This window comes from Chelonoidis abingdonii, chromosome 4 (assembly GCF_003597395.2).
Source record: "Chelonoidis abingdonii isolate Lonesome George chromosome 4, CheloAbing_2.0, whole genome shotgun sequence".
In the NCBI taxonomy this organism is placed as follows: Eukaryota; Metazoa; Chordata; order Testudines; family Testudinidae; genus Chelonoidis; species Chelonoidis abingdonii.
The window spans coordinates 115,458,250-115,471,529 of NC_133772.1; the positions used below are offsets into that span (position 1 = coordinate 115,458,250).

General features: G+C 43.9%; 1 protein-coding gene across 1 annotated transcript in view; it reads left to right on the forward strand.

The window, feature by feature from the left end:
* The window catches only part of TSHR (thyroid stimulating hormone receptor), a 215,691-nt gene that overhangs the window by 149,696 nt on the left and 52,715 nt on the right, over positions 1–13,280 (forward strand). Inside the window, exon 7 of the mRNA XM_075065858.1 lies at positions 6,687–6,755. Coding sequence (XP_074921959.1) covers positions 6,687–6,755 — 69 coding nt within the window. The remainder of the gene's footprint in view (positions 1–6,686; positions 6,756–13,280) is intronic.

Sequence of the window (13,280 nt, forward strand, 5' to 3'; positions counted from 1 at the left end):
CTAGTGAAATAGTGTTTCTTAATATCCAACCTAAACCTCCCCCACTGCAACTTGAGGCCATTGCTTCTTGTTCTGTCATCTGCCACCACTGAGAACAGCCTAGCTTCCATCCTCTTTGGAACCCCCCTTTAGGTAGTTGAAGACTGCTATCAAATCCCCCATCACTCTTCTCTTCTGCAGACTAAATAAGTCCAGTTCCCTCAGCCTCTCCTCGTAAGTCATGTGCCCCAAACCCCTAATCATTTACATTGCCCTCCCCTGATTTCTGTCCAATTTTTCCACATCCCTTCTGTAGTGTGGGGGTCCAAAACTGGACACAATATTCAGGGCCAGCTCCAGGGGTTTTGCCACCCCAAGCAGCCAAAAAAAAAAAGCCGCAATCGCTATCTGCAGCAATTCAGCGGGAGGTCTTTCGCTCCGACTGGGAGTGAGGGACCCTCCGCCAAATTGCCGCCAAATAGCTGGACATGCCGCCCCTCCCCGGAGTGGCTGCCCCAAGCACCTGCTTGCTAAGCTGGTGCCTGGAGCCGGCCCTGACAGTATTCCAGGTGTGACCTTACCAATGCTGAATAGAAGGGAATAATCACTTCCCTTTATCAGCTGGCAATGCTCCTACTAATAGAGCCCAAGATGCCATTAGCCTTCTTGGCAACAAGGGTACCCTGCTGATTCATATCCAGCTTCTCGTCCACTGTAATCCCCAGGTCTTTTTCTGCAGAACTGCTGCTTAGCCAGTCGATCTCCAGCCTGTAGCACTGAATGGGATTCTTTCTTCCTAAGTGCAGGACTCTGCACTTGTCCTTGTTGAACCTCCTAACCAGGACTTTTGTCACTGACACCTCCCTGATGGGATTGGGGGGCACCTCTGGGGTTGCTGAAAACCCAAAATCTGAGGTCAGAGCTGGAATCCTCTCTGCATATCAATATGTTGGAGCTAGGGGCCCTTTACAATATATGTCGTACCTTTTGGATCCATGTCAGGGACTCAATGGTTTTAAGTCTTCTGAAGCTGGAGAATGAGTTCAGGGTGATATAGGTACAGTGGGAAGGATTCTTATAAATTTGCAGTACTCTGGAAACATAGTTCTTCCGGAGTACTGCAAATGACTCCAAGATCTCTTTCTTGATGAGTAACAGCTAATTTAGACCCTATCATTTTGTATGGATAATTGGGATTATATTTTGCCATGTGTATTACTTTGCATTTAATGTTGAATTTCAACTGACATTTTGTTGCCAAGTCTCACCCAGTAACTCTTTGTAACTCATTGCAATCTGCTTTGTATTTAACTATTTTAAGAAATATTGTATCATCTGCAAACTTTGCCACCTCACTGTTTATCCCTTTTTGCAAATCATTTATGAATATGTTAAACAGCACTGGTCATAGTACAAGCCCCTGGGGGACACCACTAAAATGAATATGGACCATTTATTCCTACCCTTTGTTTCCTATCTTTTAACTAGAGTGCCTGGCAATGCTTTCAGGATCATCTGACAATTCTTAATTTAATGGCAAGTTATCTTAATCACCCTGCCTCTGTTTATAAACAAACTCCCTGTCCCAAGGGCAGAAGTTGTTAGCAACACAGACCTCATCATGTTCCCCACACAAGCTCTGGCTCCTCGGTGCTGAGCACTCACTGTTTTTTTCCTGTGGGTGCTTGAGCCCTGAAGCACTCACGGAGTTGGCAAGTACACTCCAGGATGCTCTCCCAAGAGGCAGTTAGGTTGTGGCTGGTTTGCATCAAGTAGAGTATCACTCTGATAGCCAACCACTTGCCCCCATTTCAGAATCACCTCGTGAACCATCTGAGCAGGAATTTTTTGCTGAATCATGAGTGGTCTCTGAAGACAAGTATTCTCTGGACTAACTTCGCAACTTGGGGTGTTCCGATGATCAACCTCTTTGCCACAAAAGACAACAGGAAATGTTACCTGTTTGCTCCTGAAGGGGCCTCAGTCCAGGCTCCCTGTTTGACAGCTTCCATCTCAGCTGACACGTGGCTCTTTTCTATGCCTTTCTCCTGATCACAATCATCCCACAGGTAATCCTCAAACTGAAGGCAGATCGGGCTAACCTCATCCTCATTGCTGTTATGTGGCTGAGGCAGTACAGGTTCTCCAGTCTTCTTGAGCTATCAGTTCAGCCTCCCATACTGCTTCCTCTCTATCCCAGCCTACTCACTCAGAATCATAGACACATCAACTTGGATACTGAACATCTCTCAGTGATTTCCCGGTCATCAGAGCAGCAACTCAACAAATCCTGAAGTTCTTCCTCAGAGCCACACAACTTGCCAAATAGGCCCTGGAACAAGAATCCTGCAACTTAATGCCAAAGGATTCTCATGGGCAAAATGTGAGTACCTTGGACACCTGCTGAAGACTTACAACATTGACATCCTCACGTTGCAAGATACCTGTATTAATAACGACCAACGGAGTAGGCACTACTGTATCTATGGATGTAACATAATGACTAGTCACTATCATCCAAAATATGGCCTGACGGTATACATCAATGACACCATCACAGATTTTAATGTTATTCCACCAACTGAAGAGGAAACCACATTTATCACAACTCTCAAAGTAAGGGAGCTCCAAGTTATCAATGTCTTTAAAGACCTTAGCATAAGATGGCCAAAACCAACACTACCCAGCACCTCTATTCCATACATCTATGCAGGCAATTTTAATAGTTACCACAATATGTGGGGCTATAAAACAAATGAAACTGATGGCAAAAATCTCATGGACTGGATATCTGCACAAGACTTACAATTAATCTATGAATTTAAATAACTATCAACATTCCATTCAAGATGCTGGCAAGGTGGGTATTAAAAAGACCCAACATTCGAGTGTAAAGACAAAAGTGGAAACACTCTCATCACATCACATGAAGTACTACCAGCATTTCCAAACAGCCAACACAGGCCCATAATCATCTACATAGGCACTGAAATTCCTGTGTTTTTTTCTGAAACAGAAACCACAATGGAATTTTGCTAAAGCTAATTGGGATGCCTACAAACAGACTGTTGAGAAAACTGTCACAGGGATTCCGGTGAGACTGGAATTCTATCATTAGTTCACAGGGCTCATAAAAGTAGCAGGAAAGAAGAACATTCCCCAAGACTTTCAGAAAAAGCACACTCCCTGCTGGACGTGAGAGACGTGGGAGTTGCTCAGGCAATACAACTGGACCAGGAGCTCTCACACCTCAAAAGTCCTGCTACACTTCTGTGACACAGCAAGATGCCAGTGCTAGCTTGACTGCATGCAAAACCTTAATTTTACACATTCAAGCCATCAAGCCTGGGCACTACTGCAATGCCTTGGAGCCGCTAATCCCACAGAGCATCAGCCACCAAAAATCTGGCCAAACTCAGTAGCCTCGAAACTGGTGGAGAACACAAAAGGACCACTCAATAAACACATGTGAAGAGAAGTGTTTCAACAACTCTACTGGACACTTGCATCAGTCCCCTGAGGAGAACCTGCCACTGTCAGCATTGAGGAAGTGAAAGAAGGACTTGCCATGATGAAAAAAGGGAAGTCTGAAAGCCCTGATGGTATTCTGTCAGAATTCCTCCACCATCTTGGTCCCAAAAGACTCCAATGGGTAACAACACTGTATTCTTCTACCTTAAGGACAGTCCAGATCCCTGAAATATGGTATGAGGCAATGATAATTGCCATTCCAAGGCCTGGGAAGCCCGCTGATGAAGTGGAAAGCTGTAGGCCGATTTCTCTATTGTGCACAACCTATAAACCTCTTGAAGGTATCATCCTCAAAAGAATAAACGCTTTTACTGAGCCAATTATCCCTGTTGAACAGGCAGGCTTCTGGACAAAAACATAGTTGTTGCAACCAAGTTTTGACACTCACAACTTACACTGAGGCTGGCTACCAGAAAAAAATAAAGACGGGTGCAGTGTTTGTTGACCTCTTGTCTGTGTATGACACTGTACGGATTAAGGGTCTGATGCTGAAACTTGCAAAAATTATACCTTGATACCAAACACTTCACCTGCTATGGATCGTGCTGAGTAACAGACGTCTGCAGGTGTACCTGGATAGTAAGATCAGCTCACCCCATACCATAAACAGTGGGCTACCACAAGGTTCTGTACTTGTGCCAACCCTTTTTAATATTTATATTAGTGACATGCCTCCAACTAAATCATGAAAATTTGGATATGCAGATGATCTTGCCATGACAATCCAAACACCAAATTTCCATGACACTGAGAAAGTTAACTGAGGACCTCCAAATTATGGAACAATATTTCCAGAAAATTGAGGCTCAAACCAAACCCTAGAAAAACAATAGTAAGTGCATTTCATCTTGATACTGGGAGTGCCAAAAACACACTGAAAGTAGCTTTTTTTGGTAAAAATGTGCGACATGATTGCACCCCAACTTACCTCAGAGTGAAACTCTGCCACACTCTCACCTTCCATGAGTACCTTGAGATAAAAATGAGAGCCAACATAATTCAGAAACTAGCAGGTACAACCTGGGGTGCATTGGCATCAGTGTTGCGAATATCTGCAATGGCACTTGTATATTTGTATGGAGCAGATGCGACTCGTTGACAACCAACTGAATACAGTGATGTGGTGCATCACTGGAGCCCTTTAGTCAACTCCAATACCAAAGCTACCTGGTTTGTCTAATATTGCTCCCTTGCCAATATGCCAAACTTCTGTGATACTCCATGAAGCTCAGCGAATCAAGGAAAACAGATATTTTTCTATCATCAAGACCTCATCAACCCCAACATCTTAAGTCTCACAAGCGTTTCTGGGAACATTCGCTTAGCCTCATGCAATCAGGCAATGATCAAAAGGAGGATTGGAAAGCAGATTGTGGTAAACAAGACTTAAAATATAAACACCCTGTGCTGGATCCCATGTAGAAAGTTCCTGGTTTTGACCTTCCGTAGCTGAATGAGGAGGAAGAGCAGGGTTCGGTGGCTGTTCAGCAGGTTCTACTCAGCAGTAGAAAACCTTCCACCAGGATGGCCTATTCGGCAAAAAGGGAAATGGTTTTCTGTGTGGTCATTGGTCTGCAGAATTCAACCGGTGCTGGCTTCCTGCTGCACCTTTAGTCATTAGGAGTTGAATTTAGTTCATGAAAATGCATTTGGCAGTGATATCGGCATTTAATTCCCCTATTCAGAGAACAGCAGTCTTCGCCAGTCCTTTGGTATCAAGATTCTTAAAAGGACTTCTTCACCCTCTGGTCTGAGAACCGGTTCCTCTGTAGGACTTTAACATGGTACTAGTGGTACTGATTGGACCTCTGTTTGAGCCCCTATCATCTTGTCCCTTATGATCATTGATCCCCTTTCCACTCTTCTGTCAGAAAACTGTGGTCCTGATAGTGATAACATCTGCAAGGAGAGTGTGTGAGTTGCAGGCTCTGATGGCAAGGCCTCCTTATACACAGTTCTCCAAAGACAAGGTGAATTTATGGCCACATCCAAAATTTTTATCTACAGTGGGTTCTCTGTTTCATTTGAACCAGGTGATATACTTACCTGTGTTCTTTCCTGAGCCACATTAATCTCTGGAGAAACAGTATCTCCATACGTTAGATGCCAGATGATGTATAGCCTTCTATTAGGACAGGACTAAACTGTTTTGTGCTTCACCTCGCCTGTTTGTGTCATAGGCAGATCATATAAAGGATCAAGCGGTTTCTTCACAGATGATCTTTAGATGGATACCATTCTGTATCAAGACTGCATATGAAATAGCTTTGGCTATGCCCCCTCAGCGTGTTCAAGCTCATTCAACAAGAGCGCAAGAAACATCAGTAGCATTCCTCAGTGACGTTTCTGTATTGAACATTTTCAGGGTTGCTACATGGTCTTCCATACATTCATTTATGAACCATTATGCCATTACTGCATCTTCCAGGGCAGATACAACCTTGGGAAGGGCGATGTTGCAAATCCCTGTTTAGATGGACTCTGAGCCCTGCCTCCTGGGTGAGGGTACTCCCTTGTGAGTCACCTAAGTGGATTACACAGCTGCATCCACGCGAGAAGAAGAAATGATTACTTACTGTAAATGTGGTTCTTCAAGATGTGATGCAGACTTGTGTTCCATGACCCACCCTCTGTTCTCTCTGCATTGGAGTTTCATCTCTTGGTAGTTGGTATGAAGAAACTGAGGGTGGTCAGGGCGGTGCCACTTCATAAAGCCAAGGGAGATGCTATAGCCATGAGACACAGTGCTATCCCCTGACGGGTACTGCTAGACAAATTCTTCCGCTTCAGTGAGCTCTGTGCACATGCACCTAAGTGGAATACACATGTGCATCACATCTTGAAGATCTACAGCTACAGTAAGTTATTGTTTCAACTGGAAAACCATGGGAGCTCATTTAATGTTTCTAGGCAAGTCTGAGCTGGGTAGTAGAACTACTTTGTCTTTCTTGGGAGGAAAGTAAAAGTTAGTACAAGTTGCAAGTGGTACCTGGCATTCTTTTGTGCTCAGTAGTCAAGAATGCTGCTAAGGGATCCTTATGTTATATTATATCTCCAAGAGATTAAAATTAGTCCATCTGATATGCTGCTTGCTGGGGAAGTATAAAGCATAGTTCTCCAGGAATCTAGCTAGTACTGCATTGTAAAAACAGCTATTTTCATTTATTTGTTTGCAGCAAACTCTACAATAATGGCTTCACTAGGGTCCAAGGCTATGCTTTCAATGGGACGAAGCTGGATGCTGTGTAAGTAGCACCTCTGAAACATTTTTCTGCCTAGACACATGACTGGAGGCCAGGGCTGCCCAGAGGATTCAGGGGGCCTGGGCCCGCCACTGAATTGCTGCTGAAGACCCAGCACTTCGGCGGCGGGTCCCGGGGCAGAAGGACCTCCCACCTCAGGTCTTCGAGGCACTTCGGTGGTGGGTCCTGGAGTGGAAGGACCCCCCGCCGCCGAATTGCCACCGAAGAGCCGGAGCAGAAGAAGCTCTGTGGGCCTGGGCCCCATGAGAGCTTTCCGGGGCCCCCGGAGCCAGTGAAGGACCCCGTTCCAGAGCACCCTGCGGGGTCCAGGGCCTGGGACAAATTGCCCCACTTGCCCCCCCTTCTGGGCAGCCCTGCTGGAGGCTAAAGTTCTCAGCATGGATTCAGTCTCTCTCTCTCTCTGGTTTTGCTGGACAGTTTGGATTAAGATATATAAAAGAAGATTGTAAAAACACCCCCCACCCAGGAAATTACTGTATGGGGAACTAAAAATTGTGCCTGAGAAAATGCCAAAACTGGATGAAGTGAGAGACAACACATCATCAGGAAATGGAGGGAGGAGTTGCACCTTGGACGCTCCAGAATAAAAGAACATGCTTTTCTTCCTGTAACAAATTTGTCCAAAAAATAAAAAGTCAGGTTTAGGAAACAGCTGATACTGACTCTTGCACCCTTCCAGACCCCCTGTGTTGATGCAAATGTTATAGGAGATGTCTCCATAGGCAATAATTATATGGGCTGTTTGGAATATGCTTATGCATCCTGACACTTAGCATTAAAACAAAAGCATAAATGGATTTGGTGGTTTACAGGGATTGGGAATGAGGTAGAAATTTTTATTATGTCTACCAGGGGTGCTACTGGTCCTCAGGACAAGTGGTTAATCTCAGCTCAGTTTCCATCTCTCCTAGCACAGCATATTAGGGGAAAGGCAATGAGTGGCCAGTTGGAAGACAGAAGAGAGGGGCTTATTTATCCCTGTGCTGGGACTGGCCCTTAGAAATTGGATAAAGAAAAGTCTTATCAGGTTATCTAGTCCATCCCATTAAGGTTTGTCTCCTACAGCATTTTTCTAGTGCTTTGTTTAGGCCATGTAACTCCTGCTGCTTCCCCTTATAGGCTTTTCTACCATCTGATCTCACAATTGCAATTGTAGATTTAGTGATGTGGGCTGGGAACTGGACTGAAGCCAGTCACTCATTTCACACAGACCACTGCACACCCAGCCAATAGCAAAAAATTCTATTTACTCTTGAAGTGGATCACATTTGGCCACTGAGCTAAAGGTGACAAGCTACATAAACCTCTACCAGTCCTTGTTGAGACATCCTTTAGTTTGTATCCTTGTAACAGAGGCCTGGGAACCAACAGCTGAGCCAGCACTCTGAACACTTAAACACCAATTTACTCCCCACAACCTACTTAGTGGATTAGAATGGGCTGGGGAGAATTCAAGAGGTATTTAGCCCAGTAACACAGAGGCTAAAAGAAGACACAGGAAGGAAGTTTGGGGGGAGGCATGCTAGGAGAATCAAAACCAAAAAGATTTCTGGGGCAAAGACCTTCCCTCTTCTCCTTGGCAGAGGAGAAACTGATGCTGTAGATGATGTGGTCTATGAATCAGAAAGGTGATGGGAAGAGCAATGTAAATAAATTATAGGGTGGTGATTAGCAATTGAAGGTCTCTGAATAGTCTTTGTAAATAAAGCAGAAGATTGGGACGTTTCCCTGTCAGGGTCCGCAAGCCTGGTTCAGCAGCAAACTGCAAACCAAGGAGCTTTGATGTACAAGTAGTAAAATGAAAATGCTATCTTTTGACTGAAAAACAAAGTAACTTTATGCTCAGCATGTGTAAGCTGTTTGTTCTGAGCAAGATTTACAATATTTGTATATACATGATATCTTCTGACCTCTGAAAAACAAGCATTGAATCCTCTAAAAGCAGCTCACATATTTTTAGCTTCACAACTGTCTTTTTAATTAAAGAGGAGTGTGGAGACGTTTGAATCAACACAAGAAATCGGAGCCTGATAATATCTGTGACTGTCTTCCATCAGATTCCTAATAAAAGTGATGGGGAGGAAAAACAACATAATATAGCTGGCTACAGGAAAATATGCCGTAGTTAATGCCAGTTTTGGTGCTCAGCCTACACGGGCAGATTATTCCAGCCTTTTATAGCAGAAGATAAGATACTCTAGCAAATATCATAGGGTGTCTGTGACAATCCTTAGCTTGTATTTTGTTCTGTTTAGTTCAGTCTCTTAAATAATTTGAAATATGAAGCTCTATATACTGTAGTGATGGGCACCTTATGCAAGACTTTCAGTATCTGAGAACCTCCCAGGAGAGAATAATCTTAGTTAAAACACAAAGGCCAATTATCCAATTTTCCTTCTCTTGTCTCTCTCCCTTCCTTCCCATACTACAGCTCTCTTTCTTCCTTCTTGCTGTGACCTGTTTATTCCTCCTTTCTTCTTTTCTCCTCTACTTAATTGACTCTGAAGTCAACAAAGTAGGTTTCACGCTGTGCTTTGCTGCAGGGAGTCACATAGTTGTCATTCTGGTCTCTGGTAATGAATTCCAAAGCTTTGGCCCTGTAACTCGGAGGGCCTCTATTCCTGTTCTCACAAGTGTCATTTGGGAAGCTGATGGCATGATATTTTCCCCCCTCAATGCTTCTCCAGCAGTCATTCTCATGATTAAAGGGAAGTGCACTCTGAGGTAATCTTGGGCCAGTATCATAGAGGATCTTGACAGTTAACCAGGAGACCTGGAATTTGATCCAGTATTCTATTGGAAGCCAGTGTAATGATATGAGCAGTATGATGATGTACTCTTTTTAGCGGTTGGTGTTGCTGAGGAAGCAAGATGCTACACTGTAGATTAACTGTACCTTTTTTTAATACTAGAGTGCTAATATTTAGATGGAGTGAGATGTAATTGTTCAGTCTGACAGACTTTAAGGCCTGGGATCACTGTGGCTAAATCTCTCTTTAATATGATTGGGTGCAGTCTTTTGGCTAATTATAGAAGGAAGAAAGCACTTTTTGTAACTGTCTCCCCCTGGGTGTTCCACATCAAAGAAGTCCAGGAAAGATACCTAAGCAGATAACCAGTTTGACACTCAGAGGAAAGGCAGAAGGTGCTGGGAGAGAGGGTGAAGAGTAGAGGCATAACAGTTTTCAAGTACATAAAAGATTTTAAACAAAATATATATTTGAATTATCACCACTTTAATTAAATTGGACTCTGAGGATTGTAGTATTGGATGTGCAGGTTTATTGTCCTGAGACTAAAAAGGTGGGGCTGAGACAACATTAGAGGGCTTGATTGTTCAGCAGCTGAAGAGCTGCATTAAACCGCAGATCAATCAGAATACTGAGATCAGCAAAAAAAAGTAATTTATAATTTAACAATCAGACACACAGGCAGGGGCAGCACTGGGGTAGCAGGACTTGTGGGGGTTATAGCCACCCCAAAATTTGCCTTAGCTCCCTTATAGCCATCCCTTCAAGAGCAAAGGTCAAATGTTACACTGAAGTAAGGGTGGCAGGTATGGGATTGCCACCTTTACTTCTGTAGTTCTCCACTGCTGCTGGCAGTGGCGTTGCCTTCAGAACTGGGCATGTGCCCAGCAGCTGCCGCTGTCCGGCCACCCAACTGTGAAGGTAGCACCTGCCACCAGCAGCAGTGTGGATGTAAAGGTGGCAATGGGGCGCTAATAAGCCTGTTGTGCAAAGTAATATTTGTATATTTGTTAATATCACTTTGAACAGCAACTTACTAGTGCCCCATTGCCACCCTTACTTCTGCTCTGCTGCTAGCGGTGGTGCTGCCTTCAGAGTTGGGGGCTGTGAAAAGTGATATTAACAAACATACAAATATCACTTTTCACAGCAGACTTAGTGCCCCATTGACACTCTTACTTATTTGCTGTTGTGGGCAGTGGCACTGCTTCCAGAGCTACTCAGCTCTGAAGAGCCACTCAGCTCTGAAGGCAGCATTGCTGCTAGCAGCAGTGCAGAAGTAAGGGTGGCAAAGTGATGCTAAGTCTGTCTGAAAGGGGTTGCCAATACAAAAAATTGAGAACCACTGGTCTAGTTATTCTGTAGTCCTGCCCTGAGTGCAGGGGACTGGGCTGGACTAGATGACCTATTGAGGTCCCTTCTAGTCCTACACTTCTGTGATACTGTAACACCAGAAGAGGTCACCCAAGTCCCCTTGCCTGCAGAGTAGGTGTCATTTCAGTGGATTTAGAGTTAGATATGAGGGTGAAACTAGAAATCCTTTTGAATTCTACACTGGCTCTGATTCTTTGAGTGTGCAGCTTCTGGTCAGGGTCTTGGCAGAGTAGGCAGTAGCAGTGCTGAGATGCAGAGCACTTAGGAATTTTTTAAAAATGGACAAAAAATGAACATTTTGGTAAGACAGACTATGAAAACATTGTTAAGTTGCTCATGATTTGTTTTTTTCTGACAATTTTGTGTGAGTCTAAAGAGAAACTTAAGAAAACCAGTTAGGAAAAGAGACCTTTCACATCTGATTGACTCTAAAATGACTACACGGGATCACACCCTCTCTTTCCTTTCAGAAAAATAAACTGTACTGAGCCCTTGATGCTTCTCTGATGCTGTCACACACATGTTACAGTACTAGCATAGTTTTTAGTTTAATTATCTTTGAGGGGTGGAGAAGGGATGTTGGTTCTAGCCAACAACAACAGGTTTTGGTCTGGGTTTTTTTTAAGATTTTGTGGCGTGCCTTGATTTGAGAGAAACTTCTTAAAGCTTAAAAATAAGGTCAAGCCAGGTAATTCCAATGTGGAATTTTATTAGCTTTCTGGCTCAGAGACATATGACAACATTATGTAACTAAAACAAACCATTTTAGTATTTTGATAAATATCTAAGATAATGAAGCTGTTCTGCTGGCAGGGCATATATTTTCATAAGCAAAATGTTAGCAGCCTAGCTTGCTTTATAATCACTGAAGCAAATTACTTACCTGGAGGGAAGGTGATTGGAGTAGATTGTTGAAAGCAGTAGAGAAGAGTCATCTGCTATGTAAACGAGACACGGACATAACAGTAGGATGAAACAGTAATTCTGACATTTTTCCCTTTTCATATTTTCTTGCTAAGCCCCCACAACAAATATTGCTACTTAATATCATGCATGCTTCGTCTTCAGCTCCTGATGCCATCATGTAGGTAATCCTTTGCCAGTCATTAGCAATGGGTAATGAAGGAAGACTCGACACCAAATTGCAGGATAACTGAGGAGGCAAAAAGCTGCTTTTACCGAGCTCGCCTTCCTCCTTTATTCTCTAAAAAACACATGCGTAATTGCACAGCACAAATCATTGTTTTCTACAAAAATCTTCCATCACGAGCTTAGCAGCATAGCAATTTACAAAAACACCGCCAGCTGCAAACGCGGCAGTCTGGTGGGAAAGTGCAGGGGAGGATGGAGGAAGACCAAGTTCCTGTGATTAGAAGCAGGGTGTGCCCAGCTTGCAGACAAGAACAAAATGCCTCAATTAATAAGGCATCCAGGCCTGTGGGCCCGGGGTCATTCCTACAGGGTAAACCTCAAAAGATTCTGGAGGTTCTGTTCACTTCAGCAAAGCATACCAAACTTACCATGAACAGAAGTTTAACTGAAAAATCTGGCTGGAAATCTCATGAATAGAAAGATTCTCCACTGTGAGCTGTTAGTTAATGAGAGAGATGCTTTAGGATGCATCTTATATTTTCTGGTACTTCCTTCTTTTAACCAAATCTCAAACTCTATGAGAATGGAATGTTTCATGCTGTCTTGTCATTTCCAGCCCACATTTTAGCCTAAACCAGGAAGTACAAAAAAGCTGCATTTTTTCCTCAATAGTTAACCAGAATTTCTGAATTTCCAGAAAAGTTCAAGTTTTAATTAAAGATTTGTGATGGGTCTTATTTTGTCCATACTTTCACATGCATCCCCTCTGAGTTAAGGAAGTTTTCATGACAACATAGGTATTTGGTTACCACAAATGGCATATAAGAATATAACAATGGCCATATTGGGTCAAACCAATGGTCCATCTAGCCCAGGGATCAGCAACCTTTGGCACGCGGCTTGCCAGGGTAAGCACCCTGGTGGGCTGGGCCGATTTGTTTACCTGCTGCATCCTCAGGTTCGGCAGATCACTGCTTCCACTGGCCGCGGTTCACCGTTCCAGGCCAATGGGGGTGGCGGGAAGCGGTGGCCAGCACATCTCTCAGCTCATGCTGCTTCCCGCCACCCCCATTGGCCAGTGGGAGCCGTAATCTGCTGAACCTGCAAACGCAGCAGGTAAACAAACTGGCCCAGTCTGCCAGGGTGCTTACCCTGGCGAGCCACATGCCAAAGGTTGCCGATCCCTGATCTAACCCAATATCTTGTCTTCCAACAGTGGCCAGTGCCAGATGCTTCAGAGGGCAGTTATCACATGAACCATCGCCTGCCATCCATTCCCAGCATCTGGCAG